The sequence below is a fragment of the Leiobunum rupestre genome, chromosome 10 (assembly GCF_980474605.1).
Source record: "Leiobunum rupestre chromosome 10, qqLeiRupe1.1.hap1, whole genome shotgun sequence".
In the NCBI taxonomy this organism is placed as follows: Eukaryota; Metazoa; Arthropoda; class Arachnida; order Opiliones; family Sclerosomatidae; genus Leiobunum; species Leiobunum rupestre.
This window is the reverse complement of record NC_143393.1, coordinates 5,634,637-5,659,072: the sequence shown is the minus strand read 5'-3', so window position 1 is coordinate 5,659,072 and position 24,436 is coordinate 5,634,637. Positions and strand designations below refer to the sequence as shown.

Here is a 24,436-nt window from a genome sequence, read left to right as displayed (position 1 = left end):
GCTCTTTATTTGAGAAAAAAGCAAACTCAAATATCATGCTCCTTATTTTAAGAAAAAATACTTGAGTAGAAAACCAAATTTAAATATAGAAAAGCAAAATACATTTGATCCTTACTGAACTGAAATGCAAATTAACAACTCTGCACTCAAAACGATTAGTGCATATTCCTTCAAATAAAAAGGAATTGATTTTTTTATTACAATTTCCACTAGGAAATTAATAAAATCACATTTTAAAATTAAAAATTGGCAGAAAATAAACAAAATATATTTTTCGTAAAAAATATTTATTGCAACAAAGCGTTGTCGTTATATAATTTCACACTTTTTAACAAACATTTGTATTATTATTAAATAGTAAAAAAACTCGCGAAATCATTTATTTCATCGTCGATAAAAATTTGGAAAACGCGTTTTTATTTTTATAAATATGTCGCTGAATATAATAACATAATGGCACATCCCCCGTTCTTGTTAGGTCAGTTCCGGGCTTCCACCCTACGCTTTCCGAAGGGTTTATTTATTTTTTGAAAGAGGGAAGAGAATTCTCCAGCAAAATCGATTGAAATGCCGCATTTATGTGTAGGATGGAATCGTCAACGTAGGAAGTTATCCAATGCGGTTTTGTTGGGGACGCGTTTTGACCCCGTACACTTTTAAGAGCCAATGACCCTCCGCTTTATTTGCGCCGAGAGTTCACCAACACTCGGACAACGCGCGAAATTCTCTAAGCCTCGGTCAATCAATTTATCATCAACAAACAGTTCCCAAAAGCGAACTCATTTTCATTCAATTCACGCTGAGAGCTCATCAACACTCGGACAACGCGCGAAATTCACTAAGCCTCGGTCAATCAATTTATCATCAACAAACAATTCCCAAAAGCGAACTCATTTTCATTCAATTCACGCTGAGAGCTCATCAACACTGGGACAAAACGCGAAATTCACTAAGCCTCGGTCAATCAATTTATCATCAACAAACAGTTCCCAAAAGCGAACTCATTTTCATTCAATTCACGCCGAGAGCTCATCAACACTCGGACAAAACGCGAAATTCACTAAGCCTCGGTCAATCAATTTATCATCAACAAACAGTTCCCAAAAGCGAACTCATTTTCATTCAATTCACGCCGAGAGCTCATCAACACTCGGACAAAGCGCGAATTTCACTAAGCCTCGGTCTATCAAATTATCAGTAAACGGTTCCAAAAGCGAACCTATTATTTTAAGGTACGTATTAGTATTAAAAATTCCTACACTCGGCAACCGCTATAATACAGTTTCTTTGAGAGTTCTGAGGATGGACAGGTCAATCGGTAGAATTAGGCGGTCGTAATCCGGGCTTTGGGCGAGCGCCTTGTTCGATGGTGGATCCATCAGACACTTGACGTCCGAAGGCACTTGGTTGAGGATGGAGTCGCCGGAGCTGGCGCTCGACTGACTGTGCGAGTGGCCGTGGCGGTATCTCACTTGGAGCGCCGATGGGTCTTCGTGGTTGCCATTGGCGTCGCCGTTACGAGTCTTCTCTCCGCAACACGTCGGTTCGCCGCATTCCTTGGTGCAAGGCAGTATGCAATGGAACGGGAGGTCTGACGGGTTTTCACCCTGCAAATAAGCTCGTTCAGATGGTTTCTTACACTAGTTTAATATTAGTAGCGCCATAAGCCTATCATAAGGTCTAGTATAGGGGATCATGTTAACGTCGTTGACCTGCAACCGAGTATACATGATACAACCACAGTTGAATTTCACGAAGGATTATTAGACGTGAAAATGTACGACTCAAATGTCAAGAATTTGGTTATACTTGATGATTTAGATTTACTTTGTGAGATATCAAATTATAACAAGGACGTAACCAATTGGTTTATAAGAGGTGCTTATGCAAATTTTGTATTATCTTGGGAAGGAAATTAGAACATTGAATTTAAACATTCACTATCTGATAATTTTCAAAATCCCACGTGACAAATCAGCGATATTTAATTTGGCTAGACAGATTTCCTCAACTAACAGTATAAATAAGTCATCGACGCATTTCATCAAGAAATTGCTAGAGACTTTGGGTATTTATGGGTTGATTTGAAACCATCTACGTCAGATGAACACAGACTACGAATCGTACTTATACCAGAAGAAGAAGCTGCTGTTTTATCCCAAAATGAAGATAATTCACAGTCATAAAGAGTTTTTAAGATACCCGACTACGTGTAATTCGTGTCAGAGAAATGCCGCCATCAAATATGCTAATAACGACGCGATCAAAGCTATTGTGTAATATTGTATAAATGTTCTGCGTGGCAATGTAAAACTGTCAGATGATCAGAAGAAGCGATTGAAGTGACATTGTAAAATTTTGCGGAAGATATCTAAACCCAATAGCGTCGCAAAACGGAAAAAGATTCTAATACAGAAGGTTGGCTTTTTACCGTTACTCTTTGCGGCACTTCTTACAATTGTAAGCAGCGCGGCAGGCGCGGCTCTAAGCAGACCCATAAGTACCCCATAAGTAAAGGTCTAGAATAGGGGCCCGTGGTAACGGCGTTGTCCTTGCGGGAAGAAAATGAACGTACGACGATAGGGCAGTAGCGCCATCTTCGTTTTCAAAACTCCTACATATAAAATATTCTCTTCGGTGCTTCCACATGCGGGGAATTTTTCCCTTTTCCGGGATTTTTCAACCTTCCAAAACGTTAAAAGGGATTAATGTAATTTAAGAGGGAAAACGGGACAAGTGAGGGAATACCGCCTATCGCTGGGGAAAGAGGGAAAACTGTTCTTTGAACGGGAAGAAAGGGATTTTTTAGCTTTTCTGATAATATTGCCTTTACTAGTCTACTCTAATTTTACATTTAGTCCATGGATATGTTATGAGTTACAGATGTAAAAACATTTTTAATACGTTCCTAAAACTTGTCATCTTCATTGTAATGAAAGTCATGATCTAAATATCAATTTGCGGCTTTTGACGATATATTTTTACAAAATTATTCAAATGTAAGTAATAAAACCTTACATTTGGACTACTTTTGAGAAATAAAATTTAATATTTATATACAATAGTATTAAGAGCTCAAAATATAGCGAGGGATAAAATATCGGAATTTCCAAGTCAAAAAAGGGAAAAAAGGGATCTTTAGTTTAACAAAATTATCGCAAGAGGGAAATTTTACGTATCAAATGTGGAAGCCCAGTTGATTCGTCTATGGTAGAGCCAGAGCAGCCACGCTCGGGTTGATAAATGCCACACAAAACGCGTCTAAATCTCACATTTAGAAAATAAATACCTTGAGAAACACAACTCTTATTTATAATAGCCAGTTTTAGGTTCTGATGAATTATTTTGCCAAGATTTAAGTGTTAATTTTAACTTTGAAAGCGATAACCATAGACATAATAAAGAAACATTTTGAATAAGCCTTGGCTACGGTGCTATGGGCTGGCGGCGGAGATTTATCCCGGGTGGTTCGCCTGTTCGCATTCATAATTCATTTCGCGAAATTGTTTGCAGAAATGCGTCGTTGAGGACGTAACCACTAGGAGGTGCCAGTTTATAATGCCTACCACTTAATAACGGGTGTGTGCTCGTAGCACAAAAGGCATAGACCTTTGCTTATGGGGACCTTATGATAGGCTTATGTTAGCTCCTTTAGAGTATTGGATAGCTGCATGGAAACTGTTTATTACCATTTACCGCAATAACCGTCAAAATCCCGCGGTAATGGATACTGAATCAACCTTGAGAAAGCTTAATTTGAATCGGTAATGGCAAATTGGAATATCGGGAATGAGCATTTGATAGATTTATCATTCCCACCATGTTGATTCTTGGAAATTGGGCAATTTTACATTCAATAGCTAATAAAAGTTACATAAGTATGACAAAAACAGATACGCGTTTATGACAGGCTGTTATATCAATTCATAGTTGCGGAATTGCAAATTTATCCAAGTGCTCGAAGATTGTGTTTATCAGTGTTATCTCAAATGGGGGGGGGGGGGGGGTGGGATATAAAGTCAACTATATTCCTTATAAGAGATTTATCTACGAGATATTTTAGCCCTTTTCAAGGAATGCAACTCGGTATAATAGTCAACTTTATCTATTGATAACTTATCTCAAGTAAATATTTAATTTTCAGAACGTATAATTAAGGGGTACGTTCAGTAACTCATTTTTAACCAAGGCTTAACTTTAACTTACTATTTAATAGGAAAACCAATTTATAAATAATTTATAAATTAAATACGGAATTCATCGGGCTTCCACTCTTTTACGCGCGCCTTTCCCCCCATCAAGGACCTTCCCACGATTTGCTCCACAGGCAGCTGCCATAGACGTACTGCACGTAGCTCTACCGTGGAAAGTTCTTTCCCCCAAAACCCGTTCTCACGCGTGTAGCACGGTAATGGCGACTCCCATGAAATACGCGCGTAAAAGAATCTATAGGCGCTTAAATAAATCATCCTTCAAGGAAATCGCCAAGAAGTAATATTTCAGAGAGCCAGGACCTGCAAGTACTGTTTATACATGTATAGTGATTGTTGATAATAATGGAAACTTTTCACCTGTCAACAGAACGTCGTGTTTTTGCCAAGCCTTAATATGTCAAAAAAGTTACCTGGTTAAAAGGGAACGCTTGTTGCTGCCGTAAAGGTGAAAGATTTCCATAATAATAATAATAATAATAATAATAATCAGCTAGGCTACTACCTTAGGCCTAAGTCATCGAGCGACTTTTGAAGCCATTAATTCAGGTGGCCGGGTTACAATGCGTAGGAGGGTGGTGGCAAGCCATGCATGCCAACAGCTCCCTACACTCACTATTACCGTTAACCTCCACAAGTTTTTATAAACAGTGACTTGCAGGTCCTGGCTCTCAGAAATATTACTTCTTGGCAATTTCCTTGAAAATGTTTTATTGAAGTGTCTATTCAACTGACGATCTGTCAGTATGTTCTATTAAAGGTCTATCAAATTGTCCTGGTATCTTATTGGTTCTCCAAAAGTGACGTCGTCCGACCCTAGTCAAACGTTGTTCCTCCCCATTCTCGGTGCTGAGGAAAATGTATACCATGTTTGTCCACGTATTGTCTCAACATAGTCATTCCCTCTACAGTATAAATGCATCCATTAATTCTGGCCTTGGCGGAGAAAATTACACACAGCGCCAACGCCGCCAAGTTTGTTTTCGGCGGATGTGGGAACTTCATAATGAGGTCCATGACTTCATTGGCGTAGCTAAGACACCCTAGGCCTCCCTACGAAACCTTTTTTCGGGGTTTTAGTCAGTATCTAGCATATTATTTGATAGGAATTTTGGGGCCTTATTTACGCCACTGATCCGGTCAATAATTTTTATATCCCCCTTTCAAAATCCATTCAAATTCCGCGATGGACCAAGAATCTAGAAGCACTCACAGCTCTATGGCATCGTTAAATCGTGGCATCTAGGAGCAACAAACGCAAGGGGAACGCAGTGTTGTGTACAAATTTCATTGGACGAACCTTTACTCCGAACGTTTTACGGAAAGGGGGAAGACCATTTCCGAATTTTCCCCTTCCGACGGCAGCGGGCGCTAAAGCGTCTAACCAATGAAAAAAATGTACTCAAGAAAATGCACGACTTTTGACGGGTTGCGTTCTCCTTGTGTGGGGTGTTGTGTTTGTTGCTCCTAGCTGGAATATATTAGTTCATTTCGGAAAAACTAGACGTCACTGCCGTCTATTCCTATCGTGTTCTGACCATCTCTAGATTCTAGGTCCAAGAATGTAAGGTATCTAATGACTGTCCGTCTTACGGTCCAGAATTCCGGTTGAATGGTGGCCTTGATGATGCCTTGTTTGATGAAGAAATGGTCGACTTTGGTCGATATGTCCTTGTAGATTGCTGGTGAAGCCACCGTAATGTGAGTCGTGGCGATGACCTCCGCGTTAGTCAACTGCCAAATGTGAAGGTCGTGGACGTCCAGGATGCTAGGAATCTGACGCGTTTGTATTATAATTGTATTACGTAGGCGAGGAATTGCCGTAGTGTAAAGCTTGTTTTCCACCAGCGCGCGTCATATATTTGTTATTTTCCTTACGCACGTAGAAACATTTGAACGTTTCAAAGCTGAGAAACGTATCGTTGCGCGCGCCAGTGGAAAACAGGCATTGGTCTGTAATTATGTTCCATAAGAGTGCCAGCTAATCTAATTAATTACTGATAGCATGTGTATGGAGTGACGTAAAATTGACGTCATACTTCCAGGGAATAAAAGACGCATCTTATAGATAATATGAAGTTTCATATATGGTCCTTCCACCAGGCTTGGATAAATAATAGTAGATTTAGTGTTGTTAATTTTCCGGAAAAATAAAATGCAGAAAATTTTCCGCAAATCGGAAAAATAAAATGCAGAAAATTTTCCGCAAATCGGAAAAATAAAATTTGAAACATTAATTACCTTTTAAGGGTTTTTAATGTTTTTAACTTTGTATCGATATAAAATGTCTAATATCAGTAAACATACTACAAAACATTAATAGCGTTACATTGTTAATCAGTTTAAACTAGTCTAGAGGTTTAGTTTTACTTTCAGATTCGAAAAAATTAGCCGAAAATGCCGCTTTATTTCAATTTGCAAACAATATATTAGACTAATCATGGAATGAAAACATTTTTTTATTTTTTTCGGAAAAATACGGAATATTTTCCGGAAAAAAGGCCTCGGTCATTTTCCGGAAAATTTTCCGACTTACAACACTACCTGGATATATCACTATATAGTCCCGCGTGCATTTGCTAAGTGTTTGTTACGGGTCCTGCCTTGTAGAAGGCTACGTGTTACGGGAGTTTCAGGAACTATCCGCTAACTTCGCAGAAGCAGCGCTGCTGTCGCAAAAGCCCTTTGCTGGTCAGGTTTTATTTCAAGTGATATTTCCAGGTAGGAACTACTATTATTAATCCAAGCACCAGGTTTAGTAGAACCTGAAGAAATTAAAAATAGGAACTTAATTTACAAAATATATTTTACATTTAAATTTTTTTTGCGTAAATAAAGTTATTTCTAATTTAATTCTTCTGATTTTATACGTAAGTAGCTTGTTACTACTAGTTACTTTAAAGTGTTACTGTGTTAGAAGAACAGATTTCTATAAGAGTTTCAATAACCGTACCGCCATCTATCGGCTTTAAAAATAACTATTAGAATTTGACTTTTTCATAACAAAGGGAAGCCTAAGCTGACGTCATAGGTCACCGAGGTCGAGCTGAGGCATGACGTCAAAGTACCATACTAGTCTGCTTTTTCGTCTAACCGCGCGTGAGTCCGATATTACTGAAAATTATCAGTTTCATCTCTGTTTAAGAACAAATCATTCCAGGTTCTGGAAAAGGCACACACTCAGTAAAAATTCAAAGGGGAACGGCCAAGCTTTTCCAAATATGGCCTTATTTTCGTATCAAAAGATTAACAAGACGTTCAATATACTAACACGTACCTTTTTTGTTTTGTAAAAATAGCTTTTGGGCCAAAAAGTTGAAACGAAAAATAACGCCAGGTGTTTGGGTTTGAATTTTCGCCGCCATCTTAGGGGCTGCCGCCAGCGCCCCTAACCCCGTATGAGCGATTTGCGAACTATCCGAACTTTTAAAATCGCGCAATTTAGGCTTAAGTCTCTTATAACTGGAACACGCCGCGCGTGCAAAACCAATCTTTTGCGTCTTCAGCAGCGCGCGCTTTTACGTGGTTTTTCTGTCTCACCGACTTCTCACCAGGTGTCGCGGCGGACGCGCGCTTTTCGATTTTATTAAAAATTAACCACTCAATATTTTTTGATGCGGTTTTCGCCATAAATTTTAGTTTTTAATGGGCTATAGGGCTATCTAACTGGCTAAAGCTTGACCGTTCCCCTTTAAGACCGATGGGGAACTGGCACTGGTGTGAATCATAATTAGAAACGTTTGTTGGTGGAAATGGCTTACCTCCTCCATCAACTTCTTTTTAATGGCGAGGATGTCGATGCGATGGGGGATTGTCTGCAGGAGGATCAACCCCGTCTCCTTCACTGCAACACAAACGGTTAGACACACATCCGGGCTTATTAGTTATACCATAAGTCTATAAGATTATTCCATACGTTTGCCACTATAGGCAATATTTTACAGAGAGCTAGCCGCGGAGTGACGTCATCACGAGAAGAAAATCTCCCTCTAGCGAGTCGCTGGCAAAGGCTACGTGTGACGCGTTAGTGAGCGGACGCAAAGCGGCGACGAAGCCCGTCTGTTTTGTGAATAGCTCTCACAAGGAGACTACCCGAGGTGTTACACACCGATTTTGTTCAAACTCGGGGGATTGGTAGACCTTCATGTAACTTGAAAAATCCTATAGGGATTTTATTCAATGGGCAACGGTTTTGCAATGGCAACGAAAAATGTTTTTGACAACATAAAATGGAAATTTTCCCATTGAAAATAACATGGGATTTTGACCGATTCCCGTGAAACATTTTAGAATAGGTGATTATGAAAAAGAATTGCACGCAGAGGCTCACGGAAGTTGGTTATTTTTTGACAAATTGTCGGCTGCTTAAATTCGTCTGCACCTACCGAGGCCCGCGGTCGTCCGCGTTTAGTAAAAAGCACCAACCATGGATTGATTGTTTGAAAAGTTAGTATTTTTCTAAAATTATTAAAAATACATAAAGTTAACAAATTTATCATATATATATATTTTTTTTCGTATAGTTCTAGACCAAGTATTTATAAAGAAACAAGCCCAATTTTAATAGAAGACACAAGGTTATATTTTCATACATGTTGCCATTATTTCTGTTTCTAATTATGAACATCTTGTATAATAGGATGCTTAGCCCTAGTAAATATTCACCTAATGTTGTAGTGGATAGAATTAAAAAATATTTCATTTAATAAATGAATTACCTTAATTTAACGACTTTGCAAACTTCTCTCAAACGAAAAACGAAAAATCCTTTCGATTGAACAATGAAGTTATAGAAATCTCGCTAACCCTTGCCCAACTAGCCAGACAAATTTACAAAAAGGGCCAATTTTGATAATTTCAACTTGGTAGTACTTAACCAAATCACGTGACCACCGATATTTTTCATAATCACCTATTGAAAAATGAAATAAAATACCAAAATAATAAAAATTGACGAAAAAAATAAAATTAATCACATTTTTGATCAATTTTTTAAAAAATTTTCACAGGGAAATCAGGCAAAATCCCAAGTTATTTTCAATGCGAAAATTTCCATTTCATGTTGTCGAAAACATTTTTCGTTGCCATGGCAAACCCGTTGCCCATTGAATAAAATCCCTTTAGGATTTTTCAAGTTACATGGTCTACTAATCCCCCGAGTTTGAACAAAATCGGTGTGTAACACCTCGGGTCAGTAAAACATTTGCATGTGAAGAATAGGAAGCGTCACACTTATGTAACAATATTATACACTTATGGTTATAGCGGAAGTTAAAATTCAGCTTTAATTATTAATATCTTAAAATTTGCAATGTTTTAGAGATAAGTATCCATCTCGCTAACCGGTTCGTCTTATTCGCTAGAAACATGTACTTTCAAAATGCATACTATTTCGTGGCTAGAAAATAGCGCCCATTGGATACTGCCTCGAGCTTGCGAAGGCACGCGTTACAATTTTACATCTTAGATGGAAACTTCTTTCCCAAGAACCCTTTTATACTTTTGGTTGTTGTAGGAATCCATAACACTACTAGGAAAATTGTCGGGTCTACTTCTCGGCTAAGCCCGAGCTCTACCTCCGTATCCTCGATTCGAAATCATCGCCTCGCGCGCAGCCAATAGCGTTAGCCCACTACCTGCCGGAGCTCCGAAAACATGACCTCCGTAGTTACCATGGTAACCAACTCTAGATAGCGCTCTACAGCAACCGAGGACGATTTTTTGGAGGTCACGTGCCGGAAGTGGGTAATCGCTTCGTTAAAAAACCGGCAATCGGAAATATTTCGATTAAAAGGGACACACCGGTGTTTAAATTTAACCAGTTTCCAGAATATGATTGGTCGTATCTGGTAGCACGCAGGGCCAGCGTTAGGGGGGGGGGGGTAAACGAGGCAAAAGTACCCCGGGCCCGGGTAGAGTTTTTTCAAACGCCGGTGTGGCCCTTTAAGCTTCGTCTATTGAAATAATTTTTCCGTAGTTCAGCACGCTCGGTTCAGCACCTAAAACCAGTAGCTTTAAAACCTCGAGATAGCTTTTAACACTTCCTGGAAACTATAGTTTCAATTGGTTTTCTTTACTTGGTTAATTTTTACCTGACTTACGGGGCTAATAACTAGTTCCTAAAATTGTATTATTTGGATGACTAAATTCGGTACTGCGCGGTATAACAAACAGTATCGCAACATCGTTGATTACCACCCGCAAACTGAGAGGGTTTAAATATTGGCCATTCCTAATGCCGCTGCTTGAAGGTCCACCGAGAGGCTAACTACTGTTGGATAGCCTGTACACCGATTACGCGTACTCAACACTGCAAAAGGTACAGGCTATAAAGAGTACGCGTACTCTAATTAGTACCAGGCGCGTAGGAACGTTATGGATTAAGGGGGGGGTTCAGCTTGGATGCCTAAGTTGGCGCCCCCTTCCACACTAAGTTGGCGCCCCCTTCCACACTAAGTTGGCGCCCCCTTCCACACTAAGTTGGCGCCCCCTTCCACACTAAGTTGGCGCCCCCTTCCACACTAAGTTGGCGCCCCCTTCCACACTAAGTTGGCGCCCCCTTCCACACTAAGTTGGCGCCCCCTTCCACACTAAGTTGGCGCCCCCTTCCACACTAAGTTGGCGCCCCCTTCCACACTAAGTTGGCGCCCCCTTCCACACTAAGTTGGCGCCCCCTTCCACACTAAGTTGGCGCCCCCTTCCACACTAAGTTGGCGCCCCCTTCCACACTAAGTTGGCGCCCCCTTCCACACTAAGTTGGCGCCCCCTTCCACACTAAGTTGGCGCCCCCTTCCACACTAAGTTGGCGCCCCCTTCCACACTAAGTTGGCGCCCCCTTCCACACTAAGTTGGCGCCCGCTTCCAAGGGGCGTACATTGTACCCCCCGTTCCTACGCCACTGATTAGTACAGTCAAATTAAGAGCGTGTACACCAATTACGTGGAGTCTCGAAGTTCACAGAATAGTTTTAAAACTACGGGTCGAATTTTAGGTAACTCTTTCCCCTTCTATCACGTGACTCTGATAGACCTTTCCCGCTGCCCAAAACACGTGGTTTGTTGCTTAGTTAATCCCCGGGTGTTATATTCCCTTTAACAAGCTATCAAAACCCACAAAGTGCAGTTCCCGTAATGGATTCCGGGTTGACAAGACGATCTTACAGAATGGATAGACGGTGACGATGACCAAAGACGCAGCCACGATGCAGAAGAACGGGTCGGCGTACTCGGCGATGGTCCCCTCGACGAAGTAAATGACGCAAGCGCAGGCGGTGACTATCAAACAGCCAGCGCCATCGCGGGTCAAGTCCAGGATCAGAAGTTTCCTCGAACGTGGGGCTGATTTATTACTACCAGCCTCCGTCGCCGATTTATCTGCGAAAATATGAAACGATAAATACATTTGCCGAAAGTATTTTACCCCCCACGAATACCAAAATTCGCGTTATTACACTTCGCGCTTTCGGATAATATTATCTTTTAAAATAAACCGCGATATAAAGAAGCGTCACCATAAGTAACCTAAATTAAATAAGTATAACACTTCCTTTTCTCCAGGCGGTAATGTTTGTAAAGTGGCTAACCATGGACAGTAAATTAAGAGGACAGGTTTTCGATACCCTTCCACAGTACATTTTATTTGTCCCCGCGTATCAATCAGCTCGAGGGACTCCGAGCATGGACTAATCAATACAGGGACGGTAGGCAGATACATTTTCGCGGACAGCGATTGTTAAATGTGCGCTTTGGTGGCGTTTTCCGGAACTAACGACAAAATGAGTCAAGGGGATGAAACGAAAGGGGGTAGGGGAATTCTAGTCATGTTGAAAAGCAAGAATGGTGCGATGTGTAAGGTTGATTTTTTAAATTTAATGTAGATTAAGTCGTATATTTATAAATATGAATTTTTCTTCATATACATACGAAACTATTTTCTCAATTTTACCCGAAAAAAAGAGAAATAAAACAGATTTATACCTTGATTTACTTTTGCAAGAGGGGTAGACATAACTTTTTCCTCATATTTTAAACGATAATTTTACGTAATAATGTTCAATCAAACTATTAAAATATAATATTTCCGCCGTAATTCTGTAATTAAAGTCAACTTGAAACCGTTAGAGGAGAGTTTGGGCCTTTCAACAGCCAGGCTATATAGCAGACGACAAACGGCAATACTATTTCCTTTTTGACTCAGCAAAAACTACAGTGAAAGGGGGTAAAAATGGGGCCAAACATTTAAAGGGGAACGGCAGTTAGATAGCCCTATAGCCCATTAAAAACTAAAATTTATAGCGAAAACCGCATAAAAAAATATTGAGTGGTTAAATTTTAATAAAATAAAGAAATTTCGGGATATCGTAAAGCGCGCGTCCGCCGCGACACCTGGTGAGAAGTCGGCGAGACGGAAAAACAACGTAAAAGCGCGCGCTACTGAAGACGCGAAAAATATGTTTTGCACGCGCGGCACGTTACAGTTATAAGAGACCCAAGCCTAAATTTTGGGCGATTTTAAAAGTTAGGATAGTTCGCAAATCGCTCATACGGGGTTAGGGGCGCTGGCGGCAGCCCCTAAGATGGCGGCGAAAATTCAAACCCAAACACCTGGCGTTATTTTTCGTTTCAACTTTTTGAGCCAAAAGCTATTTTTTCAAGACAAAAAAGGTACTGTTAGTATATTGAACGTCTTGTTAATCTTTTGATACGAAAATAAGGCCATATTTGGAAAAGCTTGGCCGTTCCCCTTTAACAAGTCCCCTTCCGTCAATGTATTGATTAGTCCATGCTCCGAGGGAGTCTTGCAAGGTCGTTTCAAAATGGCAATCTAATGCGGTTGATATACTGGTTAAAGCCCCGAGCCCCCCCCCCCCCTGGTGTTGCGTAGCGGGAGTCAAAATCTTCCTCATTGCGGCCACATTTTCTTGGGATAAGTAAATACATTATCCGATTAGTGTCACACTTACGTCTATTATGATACTTATGACGTGAGCTTGCAAAATTATTGATTTGAAAGGTGGGTTTAAAATTGAATAGATACCTGTCAGATCTTCTTCAATAGGCGAGATGCACGGAACCCGGTTTTGATTTTCGGCGTCGTTGACGACGTAGCTAAAATGGACGTCACTGCCCTCAATGCTGAGATAGCAGTCCTGGTGATGGGTGTAACCTGCCCGGCGAGATAAATAGTTCATTGTTCCGAAGCAAGTCCCGAATTAAACGTCAATCTTAAGAAGCGTTTCCATTATTTCATAGAAAAGACGTTTATTACAATTTACGAAATACATTTTGCCGCTAAGCCTCGATCATAACACGACGAACGTGTTAAAGGGAGTTTCAAGGGAGCTGTGAGGGCTCGGAAAACTATCAAAAGAGGTAAGTCCTATTTTGCGGAAAGAATATTCTGCATACTTTTGCAAAACTAGTGCGAACTGGCCATTTTCAAGACTTATTTTGCGGAAAGAATATTCTGCATACTTTTGCAAAACTAGTGCGAACTGTCTATTTTCAAGAATAGCGCCCTTTGTATATATTTGTTTTGGTTGTGCTATAATTTAGTATTTTTCGCAAGGAATCTATTGCCGTTAAAATTATTTTTCGGAAATGAATACGTAAGGAGATATAGTTAATTAAAAATTATCCAAAGACTATACATTGGCGCCTGACGGCGCCGCGCACTCACTTCGCTTGAGTGCTGGGGGCGCGCGGCCCCTCCACAACCCCATACTAAAAAAGTCATGGGCCATCTATAACGCGACCTAGAGGACAGTACCAAGCCTTACGCATCAAGTATATAATATTAAATTAACTATATCTCCTTAAGTATTCATTTCCGAAAATATTTTACTAAACTGCATGATCGGCGGCGTTTTTGACCGTTATTTTGAATTATCGACTAAGACTATAGATTCCTTGCGAAAAATACAATATTATAGCACATTCAAAACAAATATATAGGAGGGGGCGCTATTCTTGAAAATTGCCAGTTCGCACTAGTTTTGCAAAAGTATGCAAAATATTCTTTCCGCAAAATAGGGACTTCCCCGATCAGAGTGTAGCTTTGTAAATGGGACGAGGGATTTTGGAGTTTGAAGCAAATACAAGGCAGTTAGTTTGTTCCAGTACTCTTTGGCAAGCTCAACCTACAAGACCTAATAGACGCTTCAATAAATCATCCTCCAAGGAAATCGCCAAGAAGTAATATTTCCGAGAGCCAGGACCTGCAAGTCACTGTTCATATAGTGCTTGTTAAAATAATGGAAATTTTTCACCTTTACAGCAGCAACAAGCGTTCACTTTAAACCAGGTAACTTTTTTGACATAATACGGCTTGGCAAAAACACGACGTTCTGTTGACAGGTGAAAAGTTTCCATTATTTCCACAAGCACTATATAAACAATAACTTGCGTATCCTGGCTCTGGGAAATATTACTTCTCGGTGATTTCCTTGAAGGATAATTTATTGAAGCGCATATACACTAGGTCGAACCAAAAACGTTATTTATTGCTAATTATCGAGAATTATTATGTTGAAACGACTCCCAATGCCCTCCTTTTAAATGACGATCAAATCGACACGGTACCCTTATTTTCTGGATGCGCTACGTAATAGTGCCATTATCGGTAACCAAAGGTTAGACTATTCGTGATCTAGTTCCGAACTGTCAGGGAAATTTTGTTGACGTCAGAGCTCAGTCCTGAACAGTTCTTTGAGCAGTCCCGACTGGCGAATAGTTTTCACCTATTTTCTCGATGTGCTAGGTAATAGTGCCATCTATCGGTGATCAAAATTAGTATTTATAAAAAATAACGCGGTTTATTAGGCCTAATAATGTTAATAGCCCCAGAGTAACGTGGAGTTGAAGTAGTGCGTCATTTTTTTGGCTTTTGGTGGAAAGATGGCGCTATAAGGTATCGCATCCAGAAAATACGCGTTGTCTGCTAGCTGTCACTTCCGTATCAGTCGCTCGTAGAATTGTGGATCTATACTATTTCCAAAAGTGACATAATTAATAAAAGTGTGACAATCCCTGTACTTTCGTATGCTAAAGGTTTAATGAATGCTCGACTCGAGATCGACCACATAGACTATTTATTGTCGCCTTTCTGGATCTTTTTTTAGTCTATGGCATTATATCGTGGGTAGATGGCGATAGCATCTCCACAGAACGATGAAAAATCAGAAAATACTCTTAACTTTGACCAGTGCTACTTACTTCCTCCGTTCCTCACTAGGAAGCGTTATTTGTTGGTTTTAACTTCCTTCCCTCCTCAAGGCATACATTCCCTTCTCTCCTCTCAACTTGTATTTCGCTCGTAACATTCATTAATAAATTGGTCCGATTGACACACTTTTGGTAATTATGTCACTTTTGCTATTTCATATATCTATGGAGGAGACTAGACTATAAGAATTAGAAACTTTGCCAGCAATCTACAAGGACATATCGACCATAGTCGACCATTTCTTCATCAAACCAGGCATAATTCTTTAGTTCTTTTATTGCTCAATTGTTTCCACATTAAGCTTGCAGCAACTACAGTTTCAATCAAAATTACGACACTCTTAGTCCTTTCCTCGAACTAAATACGTTAATATTAATAAATCGGACAATTATTTAAATTTCGCCACAAAAATGGGGTCTTTTGAAATAGCGTTTACACTAGAGGCGCCACTGGCTGGAAATTCTTTCGGTGTGGGGACATACGCGGGAGACCACTTACCTCCGATCAGAAAGAAGCACAGAGCGTTGAGTAGCATTCCCAGAAGGCCAAAGGTCAACACGAGCAACGGGTACGTCGGTTTGGTCGTTTCGTGAGAGGCGTGCGCTAACGTCAACAAGGCTTCCATGCAGTTGGCGAAGTACAGAGCGCTCAGGAACAAGATGTTGAACAACATGCCCAGCACCTCGACGCGGGCCCAACCGAACGTATTCTTCACAGTACCATCTTTGGACATCTACACGCGGACGGTACCAAAGTCTTAAATTCAATATAAAACTTCAGATAACCCTGGTAGTGCCCAACTGTTAAGCCAGGTTCACACAAAACCAGCGCGAGAAATCGCTTCGTGTAGGTTCGGGAAGCAACAACTCATCCAAGTCCGCTCGCTTAGAATCGCTTTCAAAACGACAAGGCGGGGAAGTCCAATTGCTCGTATTTTCCAAAATTATGGGAATAAGATTATAAATTATGTCAAATAACAATACTGTATGTATAGTAAACATATTTAATTATAGTAAACATATTTAACTAACGGTTTAGGGATACATTGTAGTATTTTCAAAATGTTAGCTTAACTTTTATTTTTAACTTTTATTTGACTCCCCTTTTACGTTTTCCCCAACTATACCATTTATACTATTATCTGTGACTTCGTTTTACTCTTAGTCTCAAATGACCCTTTTAACTCGTTGTACCGTATGCACCCCTTTTATTTGTATTTTGTAAGTTTTTGTTGTTTAATCAATAACCAATAACCTGTAACTATTTTGATATACTGTACGGCCACATATAAGCTAACACTAGCTTAGTGACCGATTTCTTTATTATATAAATAAATAATAAAATAAATTTGAAATCACGTTAAGCGTTGGCTATAAGCGAACCGGGGTGAAGCGATTTCGCACGTGCGAACCAAGAATTATCATTTGCGGTCAAAACTGCCATTTAAACCAACCTAAACTGGGTTTTAATCCCTATTGTGCCCGTACGTGGCTTTAGTAGCACCTAGGAGCAACAAACACAGCACCCCACACAAAGAGCACGCAACCCGTCAAAAGACGTCTATTTTCTTGTATAATATTTTCATTGGTTAAACGCTTTAGCGCCGGCTGCCGTCGGAAGGGGGAAATTCGGAGATAGTCTTCCCCCCCGCCCGTAAAACGCTCAGCGTTAAGGCTCGTCCACTGAAATTTGTACAGAACACTGCGTTAGCGTGCATTTTTAAAGGCTAGCTGCGTTCTCCTTGCGTTTATTCCTTCTAGGTGGCATGACCTACTTAACCAACTCAGAGTCTTTCTTTTCAAATCACAGATAGATTCCTTAAGTCAGAGGGTGAACATTTCGTTCCCCTATCTCACAAAGATTCTCGTTTCCCTACGCCATACCATCGACTGTTCCATTTTCATCCCTTGAAAAGGATCATTCTAAAGGGGAACGGTCAAGCTTTAACCAGTTAGATAGCCATATAGCCCATTAAAAACTAAAATTTATGGCGAAAACCGCATCAAAAAATATTGAGTGGTTAATTTTTAATAAAATAAAGAAATTTCGGGAAATCGAAAAGCGCGCGTCCGCCGCGACACCTGGGGAGAAGTCGGCGAGACAGAAAAACAACGTAAGAGCGCGCGCTGCTGAAGACGCAAAAAATACACTCTTTCATATCCTTATTTGTAAGAGCTGCCATTTTGTTACAGCCCTGATTTCAAATAGTGCATGCAAGGCCGCTTCACGCGGTCAAGTGCACGCGACGTCTCGAGCTGATGAGCACGTTCAGGCGCCCTTGCCTGTACTATTTTAAATTAGGCCTGTAATGAAATGGCCGATTTCGTTAAAGAATGTATATGTTTTGCACGCGCGGCGCGTTCCAGTTATAAGAGACCTAAGCCTAAATTGCGCGATTTTAAAAGTCAGGATAGTTCGCAAATCGCTCATACGGGGTTAGGGGCGCTGGCGGCAGCCCCTAAGATGGCGGCGACAATTCAAACCCAAACACCTGGCGTTATTTTTCGTTTCAACTTTTTGGGCCAAAAGCTATTTTTTCAAGGCAAAAAAAGGTACGTGTTAGTATTTTGAACGTCTTGTTAATCTTTTGATACGGAAATAAGGCCATATTTGGAACAGCTTGGCCGTTCCCCTTTAAGTATTCGTCCTGAATTTTTAAGTAGCTCCTCCACCAAAGAATCGTGACAGAAATTTTTCCAGCCCTGTTTGTTGTTTCGCGATTTTTTGGCCCTTTAACCTTGGAATAGAAGACGACGGAACAGACGATGCTATAGCGTGGAAGAACAAGAATCTTCTAAAGAAGTAAATTTTCACTCAGTCTTTCGAAATACATTTTTCCATAAAATTATCCTCGACGGTCTTTCCCCCGGCCGAAAGTTGCTGCTAAAACCATAGAAATCTCATAGGTAACTAGAATGCTGCCGCCTACGGCCGAGCTTGACGCCAGTTCGCCTTGAACCTTCAGCCAATGAGAGGCCGTAGAGTGGTTCCGCCAAGGAGGATAATAATCCTCCTTGGATCCGCTACTATAGCGGGAGATAGGTGACGTCATTCTTGGCAGAACCACTCTTTGAGCTCTGATTGGCTGAGATCTGGCTATCGTCTGCCACGGCATTTGGTCCATTTGCCAGTTACACGGTAGCATTCTAGTTACCTATGAGATTTCTATGGCTAAAACTTTGACAACAGCTTTGGCAGTATAATGAAAAGTCCACTCGCGGTAGCACAAACTCCATAATTGACTTTAAAGGCCTAGGTTTTTTTCCGCCTGTCCCCCTTTAAATTAACTTTAGTGGAGCACAAATACCCTGGTGGTAGGCCAACCGCTGAACATGTTGGCCTAATTTAAAGGGGGACAGCAGAATGAAAACTCCCCGTTAAAGGCCTAGGTTATGGAAACATCTTTTTAGCCGCGTTCACACTATCGCTTACGATTTTATTTCAATTTCATAGCCCAAAAATGCCATTCAAAGCAACTTAAACCTAGTTTTAGGCTCTAGTGTGATCACGGCCTTTAGAACGATTATCCATCCGTCTATCGCTCTAATGTTATTCGCTTGAAACCAATACCTTCGCGGGTTCCCGCTGATTTATCCAAAACTATTACCTCCAGAGTCCAGAATCAAATGGGTTTTATTAAGTAAATATCCTTATGGAATGTATTTTTTTCATCGGCGATAGGCCGTAAAATATAAAAATGCCTCGATCACTTAATTTTAACGCCCTAGATAGATAATAATAATAGAAAAAATAATCAGCTAGGCTAGTAACCCAATGCACCACCATAGGCTTAAGTCATCGAGCGACTTTTAATTCAGGTGGCCGGATTACAGTCCGGGAGGGTGGTGGAAAGCCCTTCATGCCACGCGAGCTAACATCTCCCTGCCACTTACTATTACCATATGTAACATAATCACTCATAAGTATGCCATAAAAGCATTTTCGTTAATGAAACCTTGTTCATGGGATATGACGTAAATTACGTCACTTACAATTCCGTGACGAAATACGCGTCATCAACTTTACTGATTGGAAACGGAAGTTAGTGAGAATTCCTCGCGCGTTTCTGGCTTTGCCCATGTCAAGTTTAATCCGTGCCTCGCGATCACGTGATTTCATTTCCATGGTAAGCTTTTAAATAGCGCAACGATTATAAGAATTTTTGCCTTTTTGGGTCCGCTTAATGTATGTTCCGAGGGGTCGGACATTTACCAAAATCCCGTACACTTTGTCTAAAATCGCAAAATCTTTCAAATCTTTCTATGGTAAATTAACATTGAAATCCCAAAATCACTTAAAAAATTAGTGGCAAAATCCCGTACAAAATAATGGCAAGTGTCCGACCCCTCGGTATGTTCCGCGTGAAACAAGGTCTCATTGAATTTTTTTCAATGGAAATGTTATACAGATGCATTCTTATGAGTAATTATGTTACATTTGCTATTACCGTTAATCTCTACAAGTTTTTAAAGAGGAATTCGAAGAACTCGAGGAAAACCCCCTTTAAACAGTACTTCACGCCAGGCATTTCTGGTAACAATTTTAAGCGGCGCAAAATTTAGCCTACTTATGGCCAATAGCCGGATATTCAAATGAGCCAAAATTTTTGTCCAACTTTGTTGACGAGCAGAGTTTTCGACCAATTCGAAAAACACGTACTTTCAAAGAAACTATACCGCTACTACCAAAAAATATGTAAATTTTAGTTATTTAATATTTGTATTATAAATTAGGGGTAAGTGTGACAGTGAACGTAGCTTATATTATTTGACATTATTTAGAATATTATTCCCATTATTTTGGAAAATAATGCCACGTTCACACCAAGGCCTAAAACCCAGTTTAGGTCAGTTTGAATGCCAGTCAACCAAGAATTATGTCGGCGGTCAAAACTGGCATGCAAACCGTCCTAAACAAGGTTTTAAGCTCTAGTTTGAACGTGGCTTTTGAGATTTTCAGAGCACGAACTTCGTGATGATTTCTGGTTTTTGAGGCTGATTTTTGCCCAGATTTCAGTATTTTTTTCTCTCTAGAGTGTAAGGAATTTGAACGAATGCTGGACCCCTCCGGCGAAACACTTTAAAAAACTATAACATCGGGAAAATATTCTACATTTTACTATCGTTAATCTGAGTAATACTGGGGGTAAATGATACGTCGAGCCAAGATAGATATTTCTCTCGTAAAAGATACATTGCAAAACAGTAGGGTTGTGCGAGTACTCGAGCATCATCGAGTACCCATCATATTTTTAGGTCGGGTACCCGAACTCGTAACTCGAATAAGAAAAATTCAATACTCGTCGATTATCGAGTATCGAAAATTTACATATTCGGGTACTCGAATAAGCCACCTTGCTGAATTCGTCGGGTTATTATTTCCCCCAGCATGTTCGGGTACTCGACTCGAGGATCCTATAGGTAACATATAGGATCCTTGCTCGACTATTCGACGAGTATTTTACAAAATTTTGTGTTTCCCCCGCAATAATTTCAACGCGACGCTCTGATATGACTATATTTCTTTTCGTCTCCTTGAATTCGGATGACCCTATGGCGGTTACGGCACTTAGGTTACTTAGGTATCGATTTAGTAGTTTAAATGTTTAATAATACAGTTAATCAGTCAACTTATCTATCAATTGGTAAGTTTTAAATTCGTTATGAATTATCATATATCAAGTTTAATACAGTTATGAATAATCAAGAATACCATTATTAATAATTAAAGAAAATTACCCGAAAAAACTCGATCGAGTACTAAAACGTTTTTCTTGACTACTCGAATAAATAAAATTTTGGCTCTATTACCCGACTCGGCAAAAATACTACCCGACTCGACGCTCGACGAAAACGTTTTCAGATACTTGGTACCCGACTCGATTGCCTAAAACCACTACTCGCACAGCCCTACAAAACAGTAAAAACTCTTGAAATTAAAAGCTTACATTCGAATCTACCCTTCGTTAGTGTAGTAACAATTAAGGCTTATTTCTAACATAGTATTTATGTACTCGCGGGAGAGTTAGCTTTATGCTCTAGCTCAGGGGTTCCCAAACGTTTTTCTTTGTAGAACCCTTTTTATCTGAAAGAATACGCATCGAAACCCATGACAAAAAATATCCATATTTATTAGGTAAAATTAGCTAAAATTTCTTATAAAAAGAGAAACAATTTAAACCCATATTTAATTCTATTGGAATTTTCTTAGAGAAAATGCAATTATTTTTACCTAAATAACGCTTTTAACGGTTTTACATATTAAAATTTTCAAACAAAAACTAGTGTAGTTAATCATTTGACTAAATACGAATTACTATAGATTATACAAAACTTTAACGCTGATTTATTTGTGAAAATTTTCGTACTAAGTGGTTGGTGAAGAAAGAATACAAGTTTAGACTAAACTTCAAACTATAAGAAAATGTATACTTAAGATAGTGTTATCAGGTTATTAACACGTTATATTTATATTTATATTTATTTTCCAAAGTCATTCCGCGGAGACCCTGGAATCGGTGGTTTGGTTCCGCGGTACACCGTTTGGGAGGGAACCACAACCTAGCTAGTCACGAAACCAGTAACGAAAAAGGTATTCTTTCCGAAGAAACCGACGTCATTTAGCCAGAATCAGAGCCGATACTCAAAGCGAAGATAATTAGAAGTGAATCTTACTTTGTAGCTGACGACTAGAAGCATGAGGGACATAATGTTGTAAAGCATGTGGTAAGAGTCGGTCAGAAGCACCAGAGAATGGGTCACCTGACTGGCGACCAATTCCGCTCCGAAGAACATACCCGACAGAGCGATCATCAGGTACAATCGGTACGAACTCCAGATTTGCTTCATCCCCGAATGAAATACTTTGACCTCCTGGTACAATTGCAAAAAACTGAATAAGTTAAAAAGATCCGGAATAAACCATCTTACTGGCGACGTAGTCTTATTCTTTCGCGAGTCGGAGTTTTAGATTTTATTTCGTTATCTGAAGTGTAGTTCTCTATCTAGTATCTAAGTTCAAAGTTTCCAAAAACAGTAGAACTTCATTTTTGCGGTAATACATTATCTCGTTAATTTCCACGAGAAGGGGAATGAAAGCCGTATCCACGAGCCTACGCGTATATTTTTCGAGATTACTAAGAATATGCACTGTCTTCTATCGTGCAATAATTGTTTCCTGTCGCGGAACTAATTAAATAAATTAGTCCACGCTCTAATGTACATCCAGTCCCGTCTCCAAAAATACGAGACGCGAAAATCTGCGTTACAAATATTCTTTTCCATTTTGAAAATTATATATTTTTTTTGTTTACAATTTGCGAGATTACTGGCGCATTTAAGAATTTAACGTTATAAATATTTCAAACTTACCATTTTGAGTAGCTGGTTCGATCTGGCTCCCCAGGTTAGACGTCGTCCAACGCTAACTTAACGTTTCGGACAACATTGAAAACAATCAAAGAGTCACTAAACCCTTTCTCGAACCACGCGGACTCGAAGCGAAATGCTAGATTATTTCTGGAAAGGCGGTTACAAGCTTATTCTTTGAAAAAGGCCCCCCACTTCCCTAATCAATATATTTTGTCCGTAAACTTACTCGCGGTTGGCATTACTCATCCCATTTTTATTTTTTGGCGCGCGTCTTGGGCGTAAAATAAAAGGCAGATTTTTTGTCAAGTTACGGGGAGATGGTACTTCCGGGAAGGCATTTTTTGTGGATATCCCGTTGAAGAAGAAGAACTTTTTAAAAGCTATTGAAATTGATAGAGGTTAACGGCGGTATCGATTTCATCGGTCCGAAGTTCCGAACGGAACCCGCGGGACGCTCTGCCTAAACGTTTTCTTTTCCCATGACGCAATCGCGCGTTTTGGCGCCGCCGGCGGTCAGCTGTTCGCGAGACGACGAATCCGTGGTCCTTCTCGCGTCAGACATAACGGCGGTGCGTGAAACCCCATTCCCTCCCGTCACGTGTCTTTCGAAAATCGAATCTTTCAAAATAAAAGCGCTATATTTTGATAGTATCCAGCAAATCTACGCTGATGATGTTTGCGGTCGTTTTTCCCCGATTAAAGCTGGTTTCACACTCGACGGGAAATATGCCGGAAAGACGATAGTAAACGTCGAGCCAACAATTGATTCCCATTCGATATACCGCTAACGTTCAACTTTACGCTGCTATTTTCCGTCGAGTGTGAAACCAGCTTAAAGCCTGGTTTTCACTTGGCGGTTTTTGGGCGAAAAAGCCCGGCGTCGACGGAAAATGGGCGAAAATTTCCGTCGACGCCGGGCGGAAATTCCGTCGGTTTTCGGTTTTGTGTCGCGATTTTCATTTCTATTTTTTTCGCTCAGTTGGGCGATTTCGCTCTTTTTCAACCAATCAAAAACCATTTTCGAAAGGTGACTGTGACGTCAGGGGGATGGTTAATTTCCTGCTTCTTGCATCCGGAACTCGGCCACGTGCTTTTCTGTGAATTTTGGAACGTGTTTTTTTTTTATACCCTTGTTGCCTTCTTTTCCAGTATGTTTCTTTCACACAAACCGATCTTTCATAACTCATATTTCTTTGAACACGATAGATCATGTAAAATAACATTAAATTTAAAATTCTTACATGAGCTTTAATCAATAGTTCACTATTATGATCAGATAAATCATCCATTTTTAGGCCTAGGCTTAAATCTCCACTATCAGACGAAAACCGACGAACTCGCTGCCAGAAAGAAATCGCTTTATTTCCGCCCTAAAAAAACGCCAAGTGAAAATGCTAAAACGCCGACAGTGAGCGAAACGTCGAAAACCATATCGCCGACGTCAAACTTTCTGTCGGTGATTTTCCGCCAAGTGAAAACCAGGCTTAAAGCTGGTTTCTCACTCGACCGAAAATATGACGGAAAGACGATAGTAAACGTCGAGCCAACAATTGATTCCCATTCGATATACCGCTAACGTTCAACTTTACGCTGCTAATTTTCCGTCGAGTCTGAAACCAGCTTTATGGTTTG

At 40.1% G+C, this 24,436-nt stretch overlaps 1 protein-coding gene across 1 annotated transcript; it reads right to left on the bottom strand.

The window, feature by feature from the left end:
• Positions 1 to 262: 262 nt before the first annotated feature.
• LOC149923415 (proton-coupled zinc antiporter SLC30A1-like) lies at positions 263 to 23,171 on the bottom strand. The gene is made up of 8 exons (XM_090161504.1): positions 22,805 to 23,171; positions 22,109 to 22,306; positions 15,933 to 16,167; positions 13,248 to 13,376; positions 11,372 to 11,584; positions 7,973 to 8,055; positions 5,805 to 5,987; positions 263 to 1,607 (listed from the first exon to the last, which is right to left on the bottom strand). Exons 1-8 carry the CDS (start codon positions 22,805 to 22,807, stop codon positions 1,272 to 1,274), a joined length of 1,380 nt encoding a protein of 459 aa, XP_090017630.1. The 5' UTR covers positions 22,808 to 23,171; the 3' UTR covers positions 263 to 1,271.
• Between the last annotated feature and the right edge of the window lie 1,265 nt (positions 23,172 to 24,436).